This window comes from Phlebotomus papatasi, chromosome 1 (genome assembly GCF_024763615.1).
Source record: "Phlebotomus papatasi isolate M1 chromosome 1, Ppap_2.1, whole genome shotgun sequence".
Taxonomy (NCBI): domain Eukaryota; kingdom Metazoa; phylum Arthropoda; class Insecta; order Diptera; family Psychodidae; genus Phlebotomus; species Phlebotomus papatasi.
The window spans coordinates 22,092,493-22,115,731 of record NC_077222.1 but is presented as its reverse complement, the minus strand read 5'-3'; the positions used below and the strand labels follow the sequence as shown (position 1 = coordinate 22,115,731).

Sequence of the window (23,239 nt, the reverse complement as noted above, 5' to 3'; positions counted from 1 at the left end):
CTGAAGTCTAATTCTTTTTTTTCTTGCATAGCCTCTTCTTTTAGTTTTCTTTAATCATACGAATTGTCACAAAGAACTTCAAACATGAATTTAAAAACTCCATAGAATAATAATAGATACCTGTCCACCTTTGGGCGAAAGCATTACACCCGTTTCGTCAAGATTAAAAACGCGATCAGGAGGAAGTTCCAGAAGATCTTTGGATTTTAAATATTTTCATGAGTTTTCTCAAACCACTCAGTGGTAATACCAGCTCTTTGGGTTGTGTATGCTTCTGGTGTACGAAGTCTCAATTCTGGTATCTGTTCAAAAAGCTCTTGAACCAAGAGTATCCTGGCCTTCCATCGGTGAACTCGTTGACAATCTTGAACTTCTTACAAATAATTTGCACAGTGTTGAGGACTTGATCTTTTGTTATAGGATGCCACTTGTCACTGCATCCTAAAATCCATTCAACGAGCTCATCTTCTATATCTTTTGGCAGCGTAGGAGGCCTTCCCCCAGAGCATTCTTCCGGACATTTCCCGGTCAGCTTATTAAAAAGTGTTGTTCTTGGCACCCCAAATAATACTGACACCTGACTTAGTGACTTTCCTTGACGAAAAGCTTCCAGTGCTTTGTTCACTTGGTCTTGAGTATAGGATTTGTACTTTTTCAATTTATTTGCCTTTTTACCCATCTGAAATAAAAAGAAAACCCCTGCGATACAATCGTATCTCCGGATGTCCAACTTGTCACTTTTGCTCACGCTTCAAATAAGCACTTTTTCTTCATACAGTTAGTAATTATATCAAATAAAACCATTACGTACCGTTAACTATCGAGATTAAACACTTTATCCCACTAAAATTTGCCAGAAATATTGAGAAATGTCAACAGAACCGAAAAACCAAAGTCACTCTTCTTGTGTTTTTATTAGGAAAAAATGGCCGATCGATGTATTTTTTCGACGGTGAAAAGTTACACTGTCAATTGAGGTGAGAATTTTATACGTTAAATCTTATTCATATGAATGGATTTTCACTTTATTTGCAGCACAAGGAACCAAATAATTAAACTATAACATAGAAAAATATACTAATTAAAATTTAGTACTGTATTTATCAAGAAAAAATTGCCTGTCCAACTTGTCCCAGCGAAATTTTCCATCTTTTGCCATTGTCCAACTTGTACCAATTTACCCTATATCAGAGAACACTTACCTAAAAACCCGTTGGAAGTTCGAACGCTTAAACCGACGAGTTACACAAAAATGAGCAAGTTCATAAAAAGGACATGTCTTTGCATTCTTTTGCTACACAAAAATTGACTTTTTGCAGCAAACGTTTGCACACTGTTGTTGACAATTTTGACGATGGAAATGTCAAGAATATCGAAATTCGAAATGGCAGAACAATCAGCGCTAAAGCGGCGGGTATAGGGGAAAGTGCCCATGCTTGATACCATTGCATTGGAAGCTTCGTAATGACTAAATTTTTACTATGTTTATATTATATTTTTTATATTATATATTATATTTTGAAAACTGGCTACTTTCCCATAGTTTCTAAAATTGCGTTCCGATGAGTCACATATATATTGTGAAATATAGAAAATTTAGTCATTACGAAGCTTCCAATGGTAATACCATTAGCACTTTCCCCTATAAATTTGCACTTTAGGTTTCCGGTAGATTTTCGAATAGATTTGGCTTGGCTTTGGAGTGGCTTTGTCTCTTCGAAAGGTTATTACTGAACGGAGCCATTCGTGATCTTAAAGTGTCATAAGTGTAAATCCAAAAATAAATAGTTATTGGTTCATAATCGGTTTTTACCAGTTCAGGACCGATAAAAACCAGTTCAGCCTTACCAGAAATTCCAAAACCTTTCCAACAAGCCCAAATGTGATAGAATTCGGTTGAGAATTTCGCTCTCTAGAGCCTTCCAAATCTTTGATCTTGAAAAACCGTTAATAGGAATGATGCAACGGTATTTTCGTGTAGGGATGCCTCTAGGTATTTTTTGTGCTCGAAATGCACCTTATGGAAGCCATCTTCTTTTATGATTTTTATAGTATGCCGAAAGTATCTTAACCGCAGTAATTATTGATGGTTCTTCTTTTTTTGTATTCAAATTCTCAAGAGGTATTAACAGTCCTTCTGTGTCTCGTTGCCACGATGAAGTATCAGACCAACAAAAATCCCTACAGCGTATCAAGAAATGAAAAAAAATCGCATAACGCATTTTCGAGCAATCCCAAAAAATATGATGAGGGAAAACTGAGGGACATTTCAATGGTCCTAGTGTCAACTTATTCAGTAAAGGTCCTCCGAAGGCCCCAAGTCGCTATCTCTAACCGTTTGGCCTAAAAGTGGTAACGGACGGACAGGCTTTACAGGAAAAGCTACCTAATGCCTTAGACGTCAAAAGCTTAGGATAATACCCTAGACACACTTAAGACTTAAGCCGAGAGACGGCTTAACGTAATTATAATCAAAATAATGATTTGACAAAATTCCCATCAGTTTTCCACAAACTAAGCCGTTCATCGATTTAAACGGAGAAACGGATTAGTCAGAAACCGATGGATTTGTAGTCTGATCATTATTTTGATTATAATTGCATTAAGCAGTTTCTCGGCTTAAGTCGTAAGTGTGTCTAGGACATAAGCCGCCGTTTATTCTTTCTAGACGGTAAAATCGTCTTTCTTAGCATAGTCAGCGCCCTAACGTTTTTAAATTGTATACAATAGAAGGTCAAGAAGATGAACTCCCTCCGGATGCGTCAGGTAGTGCAAGCCTTTCAGGACAGGAAAACACACAATTCTGTGCCAAAGCTTTCGACGCTTCAATAGAGGACTTACAGGTCCACATTTGGAGTAGTGGATGGACAGTGAGGACAAAATTTCAGAGACAAATCACAGATTTGACCACTGAGGAAGACGCGTTGAAGCGTCGAAAGCTTTGGCAAAGAATTGTGTGTTTTCTTGTCCTGAAAGAATTGCACCACCCTGACGCATCGGAAGGAGTTCATCTCCTTGACCTTCTTAAGCTAATTGTCGTGTGTATACAAAAAAGAGTTTCTAATGCTGAGAACTGTTTATAAATATTCCATAAAATTGGGCGTTTCCTTAATTTTATAACCTTCAAGGACTTCCAAATCTTTCTTTTTGTCAAGAAATACCATTTCTTGATGAACTTTTGATTGAATGTTTGAGAAATTTTCTCGGCATTTTTCAGTAGACCGGTTTAAGAAATCGCGCCACCCGAGAGAGTCTTATTGTACAAATGTTAAGCGAGGAACGACGCTAGAAAATATAGCAAAGTGACTTAGGTATCCATCTCAAATTGGGGATGCTTTGCTGTTGTTTTAGGTATTTTAATGTGCAAGAAGAGATTCAATTGAGTGCATGATGATTGTGATGACGATGGTGCTTGATTAAGGCGATACGACGGCTGAACAGTTACAAATATTATGTAATTCCTTACCTCTCTTACATTTACATGCATGTAGGTCATGTCTTTATTATCATTGTGCGCGCCAATCCGAGAGAGTCTCAAGATATATATATTTTCTCATTCATATGATCTCAAAGTATGTTTTGTGTGTGGCTGCAAATGATGTAATTTCTTCACAACTCTGTATTTGTGATCTTTTTTGCTGCTTCAACTCATGTACCTGAAAGAGTTTGAAGCATATGCATGTATATATGCAAAAAAAAAGATCACAAATATGCCATGCACGATCGCGTGGGGAAATTCCCTCGATGAAGCCGGCAAACATTTTTTTTTTTTCTTTTTTTAAATACTTCTTCTGCACCTCATATATTTTATGCCACCTCCGGAATTCATCACCCAGAAAATTCATGTGCAGATCCCATGCAGTTTTTTGTCCTTATTTGCTGTTTTTGGCTCTTTTTCTTTTGGGTGATTAAGACGTTTTTCAGTAGGTGACCCAAATTTCGATGCCATAATAATCTTAAAATCACAAAAGCCAAAAGACGCATATAAAAATTCTGCAATAATTCTCCAGAAAGCAAGCATTTTATACGAATAAAAAGATTGGTAAATATTCGGATAAAATCTGGGTGATGTCAATCTGTAGAGACAGACTTTTTAATTGGATGTCCTACTAAAATATTTCAGTTGAGAAATTAAGGAAAATCCCCCAAGTTTCGTTACAATTTATTTCATTTTGACATATTTCATGGCTCAAAAACTATTAAAGATAAATTTATATGATGCAAAAATCTTAGTTTCTTAATTCTATTGGTAAATTTCTAAAAGAGATAGGAATTGTAATTTAGCCAAGTGCAGTGCCTCACGCAAACTAGAGTATCAATCATTTGGAAAATCACTTTATTTTCATAAAATAATTAATACAGCAAAAATAAGAAGGAAAGTATCCGTTATATCTTTTACTGTGTTATCATACTTGCACATTAAAATTTTAATATGATTCCCATTAATTGTCGCTGGTGAGAGTCCAAATGTGTAATTTGTGTGTTTGAATCATTTCATATTCAAAATTTGATCTATTTGTTGATAAAAAGGTAGACTTGGCCCGTAAAATTTGATATAAATTGATTTATAGTATTAATGCAAAAAATTAATGCGATTTTGTCTTTAATTTTTTAATGTGAAAAATATTTATGCTTTATGTAAATTTAAACTTATTTTTGCAGGCCAAGTCCACTTCTTTCTCAATAAATAGAAAAAAAAACCCAAATATTAAGTGACTCAAAGACACAAATAACATATTTGGACGATCACAAGCGACAATTAATGTGAATCACATTAAAATTTTAATGTGCAAGTGTGATAACGCTGTTAGACCGGTAAAATTTATTTAAATCCAACTTCACGTTCCTTTTTTTTTATTCAAAAGATTTGAGTTTTTTTGGTTCAAAAATACTCCCTATAGGGGAAAGTGGTCTGCCTTTGAATGCGGCAGCCTTTGAATATTGTAATTTTTTCATTTTTATTTATAGCATAAATTCTTTTCTATTAACTATTAGATAGCTATTCATAATCCTCACAAGTCATCAAAAAATGCAGACCCTAGCTCTTATTTTCTAGGTGCTAGGGCAAAAAAACCAAACTGAGCTCTAAACTGTAATTTTGATGTTCCACAATTCATGTGTTTTTTCATAATCAAAATAATTTTTCGAACAAATCTTCTATTGTGAATCATAGAAGGTTATTCTTGGATGGTATTTCTCCAAATACATTTTGATTCAGATGAGACAATTTTTGTGGGTGATAAAAGTTTGCAAATATTGCTCTGCGGCAGCCTTTGAATCTTAATGTTGTGTGCCTTTGAATCCTCTTTTTCTATACATGACAGCTTCCTGTCCGGGAGCAGAATAGAACTCCTACTTTGGTCTGACGAATGTCATACAAATACTTATAACATGCTATCTTGCTCCGGCCAGGATGTTTCAAACTGACAATTGTCAACTTCAATTGCGTTTTATTACAAATTTTCAAGTGAAAAACAGTGCTTCAGAAAAATGTAAAAAATGTTGTTGTATAATGACTTTTGACTACTGTGGTGGTTTTATTGAGTGCATTAGGGTTCATGCTAATCAATTATGGGCCGTTTAATGTTACAGACCTAATATTCTCAGTGAAAAATTAAGATTCAAAGGCTGCCTAACCACATTCAAAGGCAGACCATGCAGGCTGCCTTTGAATATATCGACATCACATTTTCAAGTTCCTCACCAGGAAAAACTGAGGACTTGCGAGTCCTGAATGGGGTAAGCATAGAAACTCAATGAACAAGAGAATTTTTTGGTGTAGTGCAAAGTAAAACTCATGTTGTAGTTTACTCTGAAAAAAATCTCAAATTTTGAACATCATTTTTCGTTCAAAGGCAGACCACTTTCCCCTACACCTTCCGACGCTACCGGAATAGCTTTTCTTATGGACCTGAATCCTTTTTCCCTGCAGATAGTAATACGATCAACCGGTTAAAAGTAACTTTTAACAACTGTGTGAGCTATATCTACTCTCTTGTTCCCCGTGATCGCATTATCCCTCATAGGGACGTGTTTCTTGATTGCGATTTATCTGTCTTCCTTCAAATGACTGCCCTACTATTTCTGCACTTGGTTGCCTAGCTTCCGTCTTGACGAACGATATCTAGTACCTAGGCCGGAGTAAGACGTTTTTTGTAAAAGGAGTAGCCTTTATAACTCCCTTCTCCGTGAGGCACGTAGCTCTCTACGGGAAATTCGAAAATATTTGCAATCGGCTTAGCTAGGAGAACTGTACCAAATTTCGAACAGCTTGCAATTTCGGCCACTTCTTTTGTTCTTCAAATATTCATGGATTTATAGTTTTTGCAAACTCTAGAGTTTTTACAATGCAAAAAGGCAAGAAATGTCGCTTGGACAAAGAAGATGACGTGAAAAAGACTTGGAGAATTCCGGAAGGGCAATGATCTATGAGAATCAAGGTGGCCGAAATATTACCCAAAGCTATGCCTATTTTTATTTATTATAAAATGTATTAAAAATTATTTTAGAGAAAACAAAGACGATAAAATATCTACAAGGTTTCAAACAAAACTCCTTAGAAAGAAGTAACAGAAAATTCAATTTGTATTAAAAATATTACTTTTTAAACTTAATAATCTGGAGCTTGCATGCAAATATGCCGAAACTTCGTACAGTTACCCTAATTAATTTATCTTTATACTTTGTTCTTTGACAATAGGAAAAAGAATTTCCAATTATATTTGTAGGCAGAAACGTCAGATTTTTTTTTAAAAAAAGGCAATTTTTGACGAAAATTGCTTCTAGTGTGTAGACACCAGAGTTTATTTTTGGTTTATTTAGAACTTGGGTGCGAAGTGTCTGATAAGTATTAACACGGCTGTTGTACCTGAGTTCCCCCATTCACATATCTGTCGAATCATCATGCACTGTGATTGACATCACAGGAAAAAATTACTTAGGTCATAGAGGGGACTTTTAAAGCTTATTTCCCTGATCATTCCACAACTTCTCACTTAATTGCATATGCACGGCCCTCCCGAAGTATAAGCTAAATTGCAAACATTACACCTAACCCAATATTCTGAAGTTTTCGCCTCAAAACAGACATTTGGGATTATGAGGGCCCTAAGGGCGTTTTGTGGAGATAAGAGGGGGTTGTGTGTCGTAAATAATTCACTTGCGAAATCCCTTAATATATTAAGGTTAGAAGTAACTTGATGATTCTTTTAGAATTTTATTGTAAGTAATTTTCAAATGAAATAATGAAAATGAAAAGAAACGTCCATATTGACGAATTCATGTCAAAAACTCAATTTCATCGCTGAAAGACCCTATAAATGATAAATTGTTATCTAAAGGGATAGCCGACGGTGGTATAACTGAGCTAGGTTTTTCTGGACAATCTGTCCTTCCGGTAAGCGTCGGAATTCGTTGATCAAATCCTATGAATCAAACACAATTTTACCACAGCTTTCGACACTTATTTTGTCTTCCTCAGTGGTTATTGGTTGGTCTTTTCTTTAGGATTTTTGTCACTAATTCCTCTGCTTTCTTATGCATCAGTTTTGAATTTGGTTAGGAGCTTTTACCGCAGCTTTTTTGCACAGCGAACGGACTGGTACTGGAGTACCACGGACTAGTACTCCAGTACCAGTTCGTTCGCTGTGCAAAAAAAGAAAGAAGAAAATTAGCTCCTAACCAAATTCAAAACTGATGCATAAGAAAGCAGAGAAATTAGTGACAAAAATCCTAAACAAAAAACCAACCATTAACCATTGAGGAAGACACGATAAGTGTCGAAAGCTGTGGTAAAATTGTGTGTTTGATTCATAGGATTTGATCAACAAATTCCGACGCTTACCGGAAGGACAGATTGTCCTGAAAAACCTAACTCAGTATAAATGATAAACGCTGCCCTATACCCTACAAACCTTACCCAACATGATCCCCTCTTCACTGATTACGCCATCTGTCTAGTCATCGTCTTATCTGAGTCAAAGTAACGTTCATTCCGAATAACATTTATAATTGTTACAAAATTTTGATCGTAGTTTTATTGAACCTGATTCTATTTTGTTAAAGAGGTTATTTTAAAATTTGAGGTTATGATTACAAACTAACCTCGAAGAAAACTTTCAGGCGCAATAAAACGAAATTAAATCCCAGAACCTACGACCTTGAACTCAGACACATTTTCAGTAGCTGTTCATCACAATTTCACATTTTAAAAATAATTTATCAATTAAATATCAGACTTGTAAAATCAAAATTTGATGATAGTTTGAGGAAGACTGATTTGTGTAATTGTACCCAGAGATTATTTTGAAAAGTAAGGTTATTTTTGACATAACACCAAAGAAGTACAGTAGAGTCTCTCAAATCTGAATCTCTTAAATTCGAACGCCGTTTGGATTCAAAATGTCAATTGTGAGGTTATGTTACAAAGTTCGTATTCTAGGTAAATGAAAATCATATATATGTGCTTCTTCCTGAATGTTTACATACATTATTATCGTATAAAATGAAAAGGAAGTATGTTACCACTAAAACTTGCGAGAAAGTACGATAATTTGATTCAAAGTACAATTTAATCTTACACAAATTTCTTTAGTTTTGAAAAAATCGTTCGAATTTGAGAGGTCAGAAATGTCAAAAATACCCCCCGAGCGTTCGAATTTAGGAGACTCTACTGCAATAAAATTCAAAATTTCTGGACTAGATGGTATTTTTCACTAAACTTGAGATATAAGTACGGCAAATGTATTTTTCATAACATAACCTCATTTTTTTTGAAGGAAAGAAGGACTTTGTTTTATTATCAATAGCAGCAGAATACCTTTGTCTCCCAAATTGCTTGATTAGTGATAAAAGAAATGTATTGAGAGGTTATTTTCGTTAAAATAATCAGTGATTTGTTTGAGGTTATGTAACAACATAACCTTAAATTACAAAAGTGTTTTATTGAAATGAAACATTTTTTGTAGCAACTCTATCTTGCCACTGGAGATCCACTCTCTGGCGATGAGACAACAACACCAATGCAGACGGGATCTCTGTCCCTAGCTGAGCCAGTAGCCTGTGCAGGTACAGGTGGGCCTATTCTGTGCTCAGATGGGCCTCAGATGGAGCAATTGTGCGTGGTTTGTCACTACTTTCCACTCTCACGTGCACTCCTGCCCTGTCGACATACTTGCATCTGTGCCGTGTGTTTCTGTGAGTATATCCAAAACAAAAACTGCACTAAACCAATGCAAGAGGTCATGGTACATTTTAATGGCCTCCTTTTTACGTTTACAGCAAAATTGGAGCGATGTCCAATGTGCAGGGCACCAATAACCAGTTACTTCTGCATCAGATCAGAAGAATATCTGCCGGCTAATCATATCGAATCAAGACCGGCCAAGATAAAAGGCAATGTCCACTGGTTGGATGCTCTCAATGATCGTCTAACGGACTTTTTAGGTTTTAGATAGGTTCACCAAGAAAAAAAAGATCATTATGAGGAGTTGTGACAATGGATGGACTATTCCCACCCGGAAAGGCGAACCAGTAAGTCTTTATTTTAATTTTTTTTTTCATTTTATTTAATTGTGAAATGTATGGAAAATTATTAGGAAAAATTGTGCGCGAGGGAAAAACAATAAATGTTACATAAATTTATTTTTAGTGCAAAAATTATGAAGGTGAGATTATTTCATAGCATAAGAGTTGAAGATTTTTTTTCAATTGATTTTTATGCAATAATTCATGTTTGGATGCATTTCTATTCCACATTTTATGGTCAATTGCTTTGGAAATTAATTGCAAAATGATCAAAAGTGGTGCTTAGTGTGATCAATGTGGTATGACACAATGAAATAATTGTGTTCTTGTACTCCATTTCGCACTTGAACACACCTTTTATTTAGCATTTATTTATCTACCGGACTCTATCACGAGTGGGAAAATATGCAATCTCTATTCTAAAACTTCTGTTTTTGGGTTAATGGTACCATCTATATGAAGGTTTTATTGAAAGGCAAAACATTAATATTGTTTTATTCGTTTTATTATTGAATTGCAGTAATATTTTTTTACTGTTCCTTTGACACTGCAATAATGCAATATTATAAAAAAAATAAACTTGTAGTTCGGAAGTTTTAAATTGAATTTAATTATCAAATTATCACATTGTGCGATGCTGCAACAATGGCAGCAAGAGATTGAAGTAGTAAAATTAAACAAGACATCGTTAAGTGCAATAAATAAATTTTTGCCGTGTGGATTTTGTGTGTGCGGAGAATAGGGAAAGTGGGTCGATCCGTTGTGATCACATTTACCCTTTTACTTGTTGATCAGTATGTGTACATTGATCCAGAGTTTTTGCTTGGGTCACAATGCAATACATTAAAACCACTCATGTACGAATTCTTTGGATCAATGAACTGTGAATTTATTGGGTAAAAAAAAAAACAACAAATTTATGCAAACCATGCATAATAAAAAAAAATCTACAAGAAAACTAAAAATAACTAATTTAATTATTGTGCTTTACTTAGAGTTTGAGAAACAGTAAATGTTAAAAATAGAAATTCAAGAAGTAGGATTTTTTACAGTACCGAAATTTATGAAAAAGATCATGTATTTTGCAAGAAAATAAAAATTACCTTTAAGCCACGCCCCTTTCAAAAGTTGCAGCTAACAAAAAGGGAAATTCTTGAATTCTAAGTTTTATAAAATGGAATATTGAAACAATGCTAGAAAGGTCAAAATTAAATATGAACGCAGTTCTAAGAAATCTGCTTCTTACAAAAATAGCCACGCCCCCTTATAGACATTGTATTTGAAAAACAAGTATCATTGAAATTTAAGAACTGTTAAGTAGAATAAAAAGTAAGTTTTTTTTATAACTGAAGGCTAAGGGAGAAAATGTTCTTGGTATCTATGCCTTACGATTACCACCTTACTAGGAGCCACGCCCACCCGCTTTTTTCCTTAGTCTCTACCTCAAATTCATATTTAGATGATATCCGTAATAATCACGCCTTTTATAACCGCTTTTGAGCTAGTACTTTTGAAAGAATATTTCAGAGATACAGAGCTTAAAAAAATGCGCATTTAAGTAATAGCGGTCACCGCCGTCTTAGCGTTTATGACGAACCTTCAGAGTGAAAACGGAGGAAAACTCTTTCTAAAGTTGTATGAGCCATCTGCATCATCCCAAAAAGAGTTTAGAAAAATATTAAATAAAATTAGCAAAAAAAGAGGAAAGAAAAAAATTGTCTAAAACGCCAAAAAGCCGAGGTTAAGCCAACGTTTCTTCTCTCTAAATAAATTATCTTTTCTTTAAATACTGGAAAATGTCAAGAACCCGAAAATAACTGTTTGTAGGAGTAATAAATCCGCCTTTAAGTGAAACATGCTCTGTTTAAGAAAAGTCATTATTTTTCGAAACAAGTGTTCTTCCTGGGACATGAGGGTCATTGAAATTGTCAGCGCCAATCCCAAGTCGTTTGTAATCAGGTCTTTTCCTTAGAATAAATTAAGATCGAACAAATTTGATCCCTTTGCCCTTATAATTTTGTAAATTACTTTAGGCAACTTTTTGGTTTTAATATTCTCGACTGATAACCATTACACAAAATAGCAGTAAATAAGCTTCCTGGAGCGTTACCTCAGTAGCCTTAGTTATATTCGTGTCAGTTTGGCGTTTGAAATGGCACTATTAATTCTCTTAGAAAATCTTCTATTTCGTTAATTCCTGATGACTTTCTCTCCCGAAGTATACGCTTAAGTGTTAATCTGTGTGAAAAAGTACCTTTTAGGCCATGATTTTTTGAGAAGGACCCCAAGGAAATCTTTTAAATATTTTAATATTGTTAATTGTAATATTTTTATCAAACCTGAGCTCGTTAAAAGTCATGTAATATCGGAAATTTTATGTTGATAATTCTAATGGAAATTGCAGATAGCTGTGCTAGTAACACTAATTCTGCTTATTTAAGGCGCCATGATGAATATATTTGCGCCAAAAAGACATACAAACTCACATAAAAAGAAATTGTCTTTTTGACATCTTTGTCAGAAGACTTTGTCAAAATCTCTAAAATGCGACAAAATATTTTCTTCTCTAATTTATACTTATTAGCAGGTCGAGTCCCTTCTTGCAATATGTACTTTTGCATTCCTTATTACCCAAAATATTGTTGTACAAAAGGGGTTTTCTGAAACATATCCTGAATTTTGGGACAGCTCAAAAGAATTTGAGTCTTCCCATCCCAATGTTTCAAAATTCCCAATATTTCATCCCAATGTTTTTGTTGTAATATCGACAAGTATTTACAATTTTAACCCAAATAGCTGTATTCAACTAAATTACAAAAAGGATTTTCTTGTGAAAATGACTGTTTTAAATGAATGCTGTGCAGTTTCTTAAGTGCATTTTTTCGCTGCTATCATCAATTTTACATCTACAACCTACCTTATCTTGAGACCATTGCTGTCTTATGCCCTAGATCCTTTAGACACTATCCCGCTATCCTTCCCCTAAAAAAGATTAGAAGAGAAAAAGAAAATCTCCATGGTTATGAGAATATGTTTGGACTACTCTTCCTATGAAAAAACATGGGTTTGGAGGGGATAAAGGAGGGTGAGGGGAAAATAAAAATTATAATAATGATCCTTGGGTCGACTTATGGAAGGTCCCCCGAATATCGGAAGTTCATATCTCTTACCGTTTGGCCTCTATATGGGTAACAAGCTTACGGACAGAAAAAAGAATATTTACAAAATTTTGGTCATTTACGGATACTTAACCGATTGATTACCGATTGCGACCGATGCAATCGGGTTGGAAATTTCAATATCTTTCCAAGAAATCCATATTTAACCAAATTGGTTAAAAAATAGACTCTCTGAAGAGTAAAAACTTTTTCCTTCAAAAATTCAAGATGACGATTTTTTAAGTCATAGGTATATTTGGGCGAAATATTCGCCTGGACCACCTGTAACACATACCAAAAAATAAAAGAAATCGTACAAGCCTTTTTCGAGAAAAACCAAAAAAAAAACATGATTATGAAGGGATTGGAGGAAGGTGGGGGAAAAAGAAAAAAACTTCTAGAGATATCGTTTTTTCACGGGTTCACCAAAGACCGGAAGTTGATATTTCTTACCGTTTAAGCTCTAGAAAGGTGATAAGTTGAAAAATAAGTTCTGTATAAAAATCGTAAAAAATCTAACAGCTTTATTTTTGAAAAGGAAAAAAGCAGAAGTAGTTCTTTTAAGGGGTTATGTGGGTCACGAAAACTAAAAAATAAATTTATTTGATTCTCCTTTGTCTAAGTACGACTTTAACTCATCAATTAACAAGAAAATATTTGGTTCTTGACTTCTGACTGATGAATGTAATGTGAGTATTCATAACTATCACATTTCTTTCGAAAAAGTCTCCGAAAATCTGATTCTAACAGCTGATTTTTGAATTTTTAAATAGAAATTCTAAAAATATATTTTTAAAAAAATGTTTAGTGCTTTTATACTTAAAAGTTTAATTGAATAATTTTTTTTATATTGAAAAATATTGAGAGAAAATATGCAATTTTTGAGTATTTGTGACCCACGTAACCCCTTAAAACAAATGGAAAATGAGGATGTATGCAATCATAGCATTTTGTCCTAGAATTTGAAAATATCCCTAATGGCCTCTACACACTAGGGAAATTTATTTCCATATTGAAAAGTTTTTCCTACACTGAGAGAAATCCGAAAAAGTTAAAATAACATTTTGGAAATGTTTATTTTATCCTGTAGTATTGATCCGATATCAGTGTAAATATTATGCTTTTTAGGTGTATTAGGGGTTAAAGTTACCCTTTTCATGTTAATTTTACCCTTAAATTGGTGTAAAATTAACATTAAAAAATGTTAATATATTTTTACACCTAAAAAGTGTTAAAATTATGAGGAAAAAAAGTTAATAGCATCTCCGTTTTTTTCTCAGTGTACAAAAGCGTAGGGAATTTTCTTCAATATGAACATAAATTTCTCTAGTGTATAGGGGCCATAAGACGGCAATGGCCGCATGAATAAAAAAACATATTTAACAGCATTGAACTAAAATAATTCTTCTGAATTTAATCTAGTCTCATTTTGAAGCAATTACGAATTAATTGAACAACCGTGAGAATTATTGCGAGGTGTTCATAAATTGAAATTTACACAGCGCCACAACTGATTTTTTCCCACAGTAAAACCAATTGTAATTTCTTTAAATTGATGTAAAAGAAATTAAACTTTTTTATTAATTTATTTATTTTTTGGATGAAAAAGAAAATATCCCATCTGTGCGTATGTAATGCATTATTGTTGCAATGAAAAAGCCAAACTGACCTTGTTTATTATTGTTATTTAATCGATTTTGTAACGGCCAGTAATATTACTGCAATTATTTCTTTCATGTCATGCTACATCATTTTATGTGGCTGGGTATATATGGTTTTTTTCTCTCTCTCATATTCTCAGTTGGAGCTTTCATTATGTGGAAAGAAAAATTAAAAGAGAAATTGTAAATTGTGTTGAAAAATTCACTGACTGAAGTCGTCTTTTAGAACAAAATAAAGACTGCTTTAAAATTAATATCTCAGCAATGTTTCGAAAAAGACAAAAAATAGCAGCCAAAATGATTGGCAAAACCACATATTCTTCTTAATTAATGGGACCTGTCTCTGGTATTTAATTTTTTTGACAGTTTATCTCAGTTTAAAGCGACTTTTGGGTATTTGTGGTGAATTAAAAATTATGAAATTTAATATTCAGGGCATCAAAATGCATGAAATATGCAGACTATAAAAAAAATGATTAATAGATTGGTTTTTATCTGACATCCAAGACCAAGAAAAGAGATTAACAAATTTTATTTTTGCGCAATTATAGACATTTATTGATTTATTTACTGGAATTTATAACAACAAAAAAATAGTTTTTGACCATTCAAGAGCTCTTGAAAGATAAAGTCATCGATATATTTCTGTATAAGGTTATGGTGCATCTTTTCACCTGTAATCTGTACACGTGAGAGAGAAGACAGAGAGAGAGAAGTTGTAAAAAAAAAGAAGAAAAAGAAAATTGAATGGATAAAAACCGGCCTCTTTCACATAATCAGTTGTGACCAGTTGGAGAGTTTGAAAACACTTTCCCTCCGCGTTGTCTCGCGTGCGTCAGTCAAGTTCAATGACAACACGCCAATCGTCTCATATTATGTAGGTATTATATCGAATAAGAAAAAAAAGTGGGAGAAAAAAAACAAGAGAAAATGTTTATTTTCTCCATTGAGAAATACTGCAACAGTGTTATACAGATAATGACTATATGACAATTTTATATTGATTCATGAACTAATAATAATTGGTTAAGATTGATCATAATAACACTACTTGCACCAGCATTATTTCGCTGGACTCTGCATGCTTATGCTAATTAAATATCTTTTATAAGTATTAAAATAGACTTATTTACATAGAATTATTCCCAAGTAGCACTGCATGGTAATAGACAATTCTCGGGTCACAAATACGTCATTTGAACGTCTTTAATGCTATACGTCAGCAGAATGACTAAAATTTGACTAGTTTGAAAGCAAAAAAAAATGGACGTAAGTTTAGTGACGAAATGCTGACGTCACAGTGACCATTCAAAACTTTAAAACCCAAAGTGTCATTTTACTACAATTTATAATTTTGAAGAATTTAAATAGCGATCTTTTTGTGATAAATTAGTAGGTATCTACACATTGGGAGCAATTTTCATCAAATATTGCTTTTTTGAAGGAATTCTCCTGCAGTGCTCTATGGCCTCTACACATTGGGAGCAATTTTTGTCAAAAATTGCTTTTTTGAAGGAAATTCCCTGCAGCGTTGTAGGGAGAAACGTCAAATTTCTGTCAAAAATGCAATTTTTGACGAAAATTGCTCCCAATGTGTAGACGCCTTTAGGTGAAACGTCAAAATTCTGTCAAAAATGCAATTTTTTGACGAAAATTGTTCCAAATGTGTAGAGACCTGAAGAAAATCTTAAATTTTGAACATAATTTTTCGTTTAAAGGCAGACTACCTTCTTCTCTTAATAATAATGAAATAATAATAAGATATTGTCAATCTCCATTTTTGCGTATGCCGACGACTTCAAAACCGACTTCACCGGGTAAGACGGCAGAAAACCCTGAATGTGAGCATAAATAATTGCAAAGTTTATTTTTTATGACTGATATCTCTCGTCAGGGAAGTCAGAGATGGTCAAGTTTCTTTTTGCTTGAAATATCCAAGTCCCAATTATTACTAAATGCTAGAATTTGAATGCGATCGATGCTGTTGGAGCCAATTAATCGAGAAAGCTAATAGCACAAAGTTGTACTATGTTTTCCCCATTTTGAGATTATCACGTTAGTACAAGAAGAGAGAAGAATTTGTGAAACTGTTGATTCAGCTTTTTCATCCTCAGTAGTACAGAGAGTTCTGGCTTAAGTGAAAACGGATTGAAAGAATTTGATATGAATTGCCTACTATTGGGATCTCATTTATAAAATAATTTTTGAAATGCCCCTAAATATATGCAAATATTTGTGTCATTGAAGTGACTTCCAAGGCTTTTTTTGGATCTCGAGAATTTCTTTGAAAGCGGAAGTCCTTGTATAAGAATGCAACAAGACATACGGAATAAAATAATAATGTTTTAAATTAAAATATGTGTTCCAGAGGACACTTTTCTGCAAATTTCGCAAAATGAAGATGCAACATAGATAACATAGCTGTAACATGCGTATGCTACAGCTACCTACTTTGCAGATTTTTTGGAAAGCTTCCCCTCAACTATCATTTCCGCTAGAGAACTTTTCATGTCTAAAATTAAGGCGGCACAAGTTGTAAAATTTTACGGTATATCAGACTTACTGAGATTTTCACTATGAGGAGTAGTTTTTGCTACTTGGGTTGCTAAGTAACACAATTATTTATTACTACAAATGGAAAATAGAAAATTTTCGAATATTTTTAAAGACCTCTTTTTCGATTTAAACGAGCAAAATGGGATAATTAGCAAAAATTTTAAAAATTAATTTGTTATAATAATTGAATGTGGTCAGTAAAATATTGAATTTTAGTCAGTATAAAACTTAAATAATTAGAAACAAGAAATCTACCTTAAATATAATTAACACCTAATTAAAAACTCTCACTTTGCCAAAACTTTCATAAAAATTTCACTCCTCAATTTCCAAAATCTTTTGAAAATTTTGAATCAAATAATAAAAAAAATAATGAAAATCTTCATGGAATATTTCAGTATTCTTCTGAGTTCTTTGCTAGTTTATTAAATTTTTAGGAAAAACATTGCTAATCTTTAATAAGTGTAACCAAACAAGTGACTAGAAGACAATGACATAATCCCCGTAGGAGGGCGCTATTTTCTCCCGAGAGAGGCGCTGGTAACTGTTCCCAATTATTCAATTTGCGTGGTTTTAGTCGGAACAAAAAATCTCTTAAACACTTATCTTTTTTAGACAATTTTAGTAACAATTAAGAAATCTGAACCAAAGTAAAATTTAGATCTTTGAGGTTAAATTCAAAATTAGCGACTACAGAACCAAGTACTTCACAGAGTCACTGTTTAATTTGACAATAAAAGGACAACTTTTAAATGTACTACTTTTTTTCAAACTGTGTAGGGGAAATGCTTCTAATTTTGTCCAGTTTCTTATTTTGGACACTTTGAGGATAACATTGGACACTAAAAATAAATTGATTAAAATGATGGATTTTTATTCCAATATTTGATGAATAATGAATTTTATCTAAATATTTGTTCTTTTTGGAATATTTTAACACTAAATACGTTAAAATTTGAATATGATTTGAGTTGAAATTGCTTTGTTGAAAATTCAGTGTGAGCAATTGCTTACGAGAAATATGACAGAACTTCGTGGCTTACTTCAGTCTTATTTAGTTTTGGTGAAGTACTAACAAAGTTTGTTCGCTGTTTTTGAGTGATATTATTGAATATTCATTGAATATTGTGTTGATTCACGTTACTGATGATTTGTACATTTGACCTGAAGTGAGATTTGCCTTGTGAATTATATTTTTCATGTGAAAAATGGGAAATTTTTTAAGACATTCACCAGTGAGGTGATGATTCTTATTTTGGACAGGTGTTTTTCTCACGAAATTTCGTGAAGTTTTAGCTTTTGTGATGACTAGGTTGGACAAATGCCTGGAGAAATGAAGGAGCATCATCTCTACGAAAGAGATGCAGTGAGAAATGCCTTGAAAGGCTCCCAGAAAGGGCAGGGAATGAGCGAATCCGCACGTACTTGGAGTACCGAAGTCAACTCACTTTAATGAATGATATGGAAAGTTTCTGGGCTTCTTGTGACATTCCACGTTTCCCTTACATGACCAGGAAGAGGACTTGGTAAGATTGGTTCATAAAATGAAGAACAATGGGCATCCTGTTGAGGCGGATTATCTGTCCAAATTTACAGACAAGTTGTAAAAATTAATAACCAAGTTGTCCAAAATAAGAGTCAAATTCACCTCTACATATCAATTCATTTTTAAACGTATTAAAACTAATTTTAGTAAAAATGAGATGATAAATAGCTTGCCAAGTTTCTAAACAATCCTTCTGAAAAGAGAGTAACAAGAAAAGTCAATTAGTATTGAAAATATGGCACTTCAAACTTAGGATATCGATGTTTATATGCAGACTGTCCAAAATTATAAGCACTTCCCCTACACCAATTCTAAAGTTCTCAAAAATTATGTGCATTACTAAACAAACACTTCTGTTTTTTTAATTTAAAATAGTTCTTTGTCAATTTGAAGTTTGATTTTTTATTAGAAGTGGCAGAAAGGGAGGGAATCAAGAAACTTACTACAAGCTTCAATGCCTTTCCATATCTTTTTTTTTATAATTATATTTCTTCTACTACCTTATTGCACTGTAAATTTTCCTTGACTTTGGCCATTATCTTCAAGAGGAAGCGTCTTGTTTAAACTTTTAGGAAGAAACTTATAAATTCAAGTGCTATATTGTTGATTAGAAAGAAATAAAACAAAAAAAGGAATATTGATACTCTTGACTTATCGTGAATGATCTTGACGTGATCTCCTCAATATCAGAGAGTCTATCAAATTTGCATTTCCTCAATTCTATCACTATTGTTATACAGAAATTGCAGAGAGCTAATAATACATTGTGGGTGTTTTTTTTTAGACATAATTGTGTGGTAATTATTAATTTCTGCGAAGTGTTTGTTTTACATTAGCTTCTAATTGAATAAAAATCTTTTGTCTAAAAGATTATACAGCTTCACTAGCAGTTTTATCATTGTTTTTTTTTGTTTAAGGAGATAAAATCATCACCAAAAATTAAAAATCCATTAAAGTTTTTTTTTTTTTTGAGTGGTATCTAATTATATTATTTCTTGGATAATTTATGTAGGTGGGCATTAGAAGACATCCAAATATGTCTCTGTTAGTAAAAAAAAATTGCCAGATATTTTAGGCAGTGTGAAACATGGAACATTAATAAATGTTTACTGATGTCTTAAAGATTAATGTGCGACGTTTTTTTCCTGGAAAGAGGAAAAAAATGATATTCAAAAGTCCTCAAGAGTTTGTTGTCTTTTATTTTTTGTCCAAATTTTTTCGGATTGACTTGAACATTATTTTTTTTTAATTTTTCTTTCAATACATTGACCAAAAATAAAGAAATTTATTGCCATGATTGGAGTGTGAGATGGTGTGAAGTTGAGCTCAAAAAACTCCACACGCTGGATTGACCCACTTTATTCTTGGAGACTGCCGCAAGTCTTCAAGGTTTCCTGGCCAGAGTGTAACAGCATTTACCCAAAGCAACAATTTCCACTGAGGCATGAATTTCAAATTTGCATGATTCTTTTGGGTTGCTGTTTGCATTGTCCAAATGACATCCAATTGCACAATAATTGCTGTACTTTATTTATTTTTTTTATTTTAAAAAGACTTTCTGCTTGACTCTTCTAACTCCACTTTTCCACCATGTGCATCTCTGCTATTTGCAATTGGTTATTATGAAAGTTTCCTTATATTTTTTTGCCACTGCTCTCCTATAAGATTATTAGCAAACATCTTTTGCTATTTGCACGAAGAGATATTGCAGAAAATTTTCAGATAATTTGATGAGTCATTTGTAAAAACAGAAAACCCGATGAATTGTGTCATTTTTTTCTCTATCTCAAACATCTCAAATAAATGAGGAAATTATAATTAGGAAAAAAGCTGCTGGGTTGGAAAATGTTTTTTTTTTAAATGCAATTTATAAGTAAAGCTTATTCAAGATCTATGTAGATATTTTTATCTGTTAAGGTTTTTCCAGTACTTTGTCATTTGATTTTCCAGTCATTAAAAATTTATAGAAAATTATTTTTAGAGTTAATTATTAATGAACTACAAGATTGCATTATTCATTAAGCATTCTACTTTGTTACTACACAAAGTATATTACTCTGAATAAATTAATTATTGTACCTTAGTAACATAATATATTGGTATATTCCACTGTCTGAATAATTTTAATTAAATTGGATAAAATATACTTTCTAATTAAATAATTTATCACAATTTCTGAAAGGTTCTTAAGAGGTGATTGTGTCAATTAAGAGGTTAGTTAACTTAACGATATTCTTTGTATGAGTTTTCCATGAAGATTTATGATGTATCATGTACGATATTGATTATAAAGCGCTAAAAATGAATTACATTCATATCTTTCATATCCTTTTCCACTGATCCGATCTATATATGGTCAAAAACGGAGACATCCAAAATTCCGAAAGCCAAAATCCCGAATGTTCAAAATCCTAAAAGAGAAGATAATGTGTAAAATAATTTCCCAAGATGCAGAAAATTCCCTTTGCCTCCATCAAGCACGGGTGCAATCGTGGGAGTAGCTATGACACTTTTAAGAATTCGGGATTTTGGCTTTCAAGATTTTACCCGTACCCGGTCAAAAAATGAACCCTTAAATGGCTCTATAGCTCCGGTTCTAATTATCAGAATAAAATTCCGTTTATTGTTTTGAAAACGTCACATTAAGTGCTACAACTCTTCCAAACACATCAGTTTCACTAGAGCCTTTAAAATCGAAAAATCAAATCTCGAAAATTCGATGTCGAATATCTCTGAAGTTCAGTTTTCATAAGCTGAGGTCGAAACCTTTCCAATGATGGGTCGCACTTTGACCTCTCTCTACTCTGGCCCTAACATTTCGTAGAAAAACAATGGTCTTCTCGTAAGCGAAGACAGAGCAGTGTTATATAATCCGCCTTCTGTCCAACTTGTCACCGCTTTGGAGCTTAAACGGTAAAAGGGGTAAAAGATATCAACTTGATATCTTTTATCTTGATCTTGAGATATCAAAACCATTTTTTATTTATTTCGAAAACAGCTTTATCGACTTCTTTTACTTTCGAATATGTCTTCGAGGTAGCTTAGGCGAGCATTCGTACAAACATACCTATAATTATGATTTCCGAGCGGGGAAATCAGTATTTGAAAATAAAGAAGACGTCTTTCTTCTTTCGATGTCCACTTTATTCTCTCTTCTTTCTATTGATACATGATTTTTATATGATTGCTCCCCTCGATCTTCTTTGTCTTTTATTAAATATCTATTTTTAGAATTTAATGATCTTATGCTGATTTGAATTTCGCAAGATGTACATTCCTGTTCAAGGTAATATAAACATTGTAATTTTTTTGTCAATTAAACAAAGAGTGATCCATATAAGCCGAAACTTTAAAATATAAACATTCTCAGAAAAATTAATATAAACATTTCCACATTCTTATGTCGGTTCAAAAATGAGGACACTTAATATATGATTTATGATCATGAGATCTAACTCTATGGCCGAAAAAATGGCCATTTTGAATTATCAAAAGTCAAAAGTTAATCACTGGAGGACTCATTTTTTAATTTAATTGGTTAAATTTAAATTTTGTGGAACGGTACTGAAATTTCGAATCCGGCTGCATAGATCTTTATCGGTAATAATAATTCAGTTAAGTATCGATAAATTTTTTAAATTTATGAATCAGTTTAATCGGTAGTGAACCTGTATACAATACACCCAAAAGCCATGTGAAAAGATATTTCACGGAGAGCTTTTTCTCGTGAGTTCCGGAACTGCGCAAAGCTGAGACGCTTTGCCATCTCTTCTTACAGGGATGAGATTCTCAGTTTCATGCCCCGTCGAATCAAATACAATGAGGCTCACTGGGTACTATTCAAACATATTTGATTACAAAAAAAATCTGAATGACGTGTAAGGCTTAAGGCACAGCTTTAAATTTTGAAAAAGTACAGAAAATCCAAATTTCCATCCCCTTTTTCACAAACTTATTGCAAATGTCTATCCCAATCTTTCGCATACATATTTAATCGGCTATGAACGGTCTGGCTAAGTGCAATAGCTAGTGCATGAGAACGGATCAAGACTTTTTTCGCATCTTTCAATCAATCAATCATACCTACAAAACGTCAAAATCCTTTCTGAAAAAAGTGCAAATAAAATTGTTTAAAACGTTTTCTATACCTGATGAAGGGGCCTTCGTATTCCCGAAATTTGATCAGTATTCAATTTCGAACTTTCAAAGCAATTAAACTTTCATGTAAGTTTCGCAAAGTGAAAATAAAGAGGATTTCATTTCATCTGCAATCATCTTAGATGCTATTTAAATAAATTTGAATAATTTTTGTATAGATTTAAGTTATTTATTACTGATCAAAATTACTTTACTGGTCATTTTTAATTTTTTACTGGCCAAAACTATTTAGGGTAAGTGTGGCAAAGTTCGGCATAGTTGTATGCAAGCGCCGCATTCTCAAGTTTAAAATGTAATACTTTTAATACAAATTGAATTTTTTATTGCTTCTTCTTAAGGAGTGTTTCTGTAGACAGATTATCGTCTTTATTTTCTCTAAAATCATTCTTCATATATTTCAAAATGAATAAAAATAGTGGCCTATTTCGGCTCCTTCATTTTCATAGTTCCTTGCCCTTCCGGAATTCTTCCAAAGTCTTCTCACATCATCTCGTTTATCGAAGCGACATTTTTTGTTATTTTTTGCATTGTATAATCTATGGAGTATGCAAAAACTAAAAATTCATGGAAATTCGAGGAACAAGAAAAGTGGCCGAAATTTGGTACTCTTACCCTATTTAGTCTATTTACCAAAC

The 23,239-nt window shown here is 33.0% G+C and overlaps 1 protein-coding gene across 10 annotated transcripts in view; it reads left to right on the top strand.

The window, feature by feature from the left end:
* Positions 1–23,239, top strand: part of LOC129798227 (cell growth regulator with RING finger domain protein 1-like) — a 92,284-nt gene that overhangs the window by 59,135 nt on the left and 9,910 nt on the right. For 9 of the 10 annotated variants that reach the window (XR_008751394.1, XR_008751398.1, XR_008751392.1 and 6 more), the window contains 2 exons: positions 8,967–9,195; positions 9,280–9,531. Coding sequence is in view for 1 of the 10 variants with exons in the window: in XM_055841260.1 (XP_055697235.1) it covers positions 8,967–9,195; positions 9,280–9,455 (405 nt within the window). In the remaining 9 variants the exon portion in view is untranslated. Of the gene's footprint in view, positions 1–8,966; positions 9,196–9,279; positions 10,491–23,239 lie in introns of those variants that run through there. The other variant, XM_055841260.1, reaches the window with a different exon arrangement.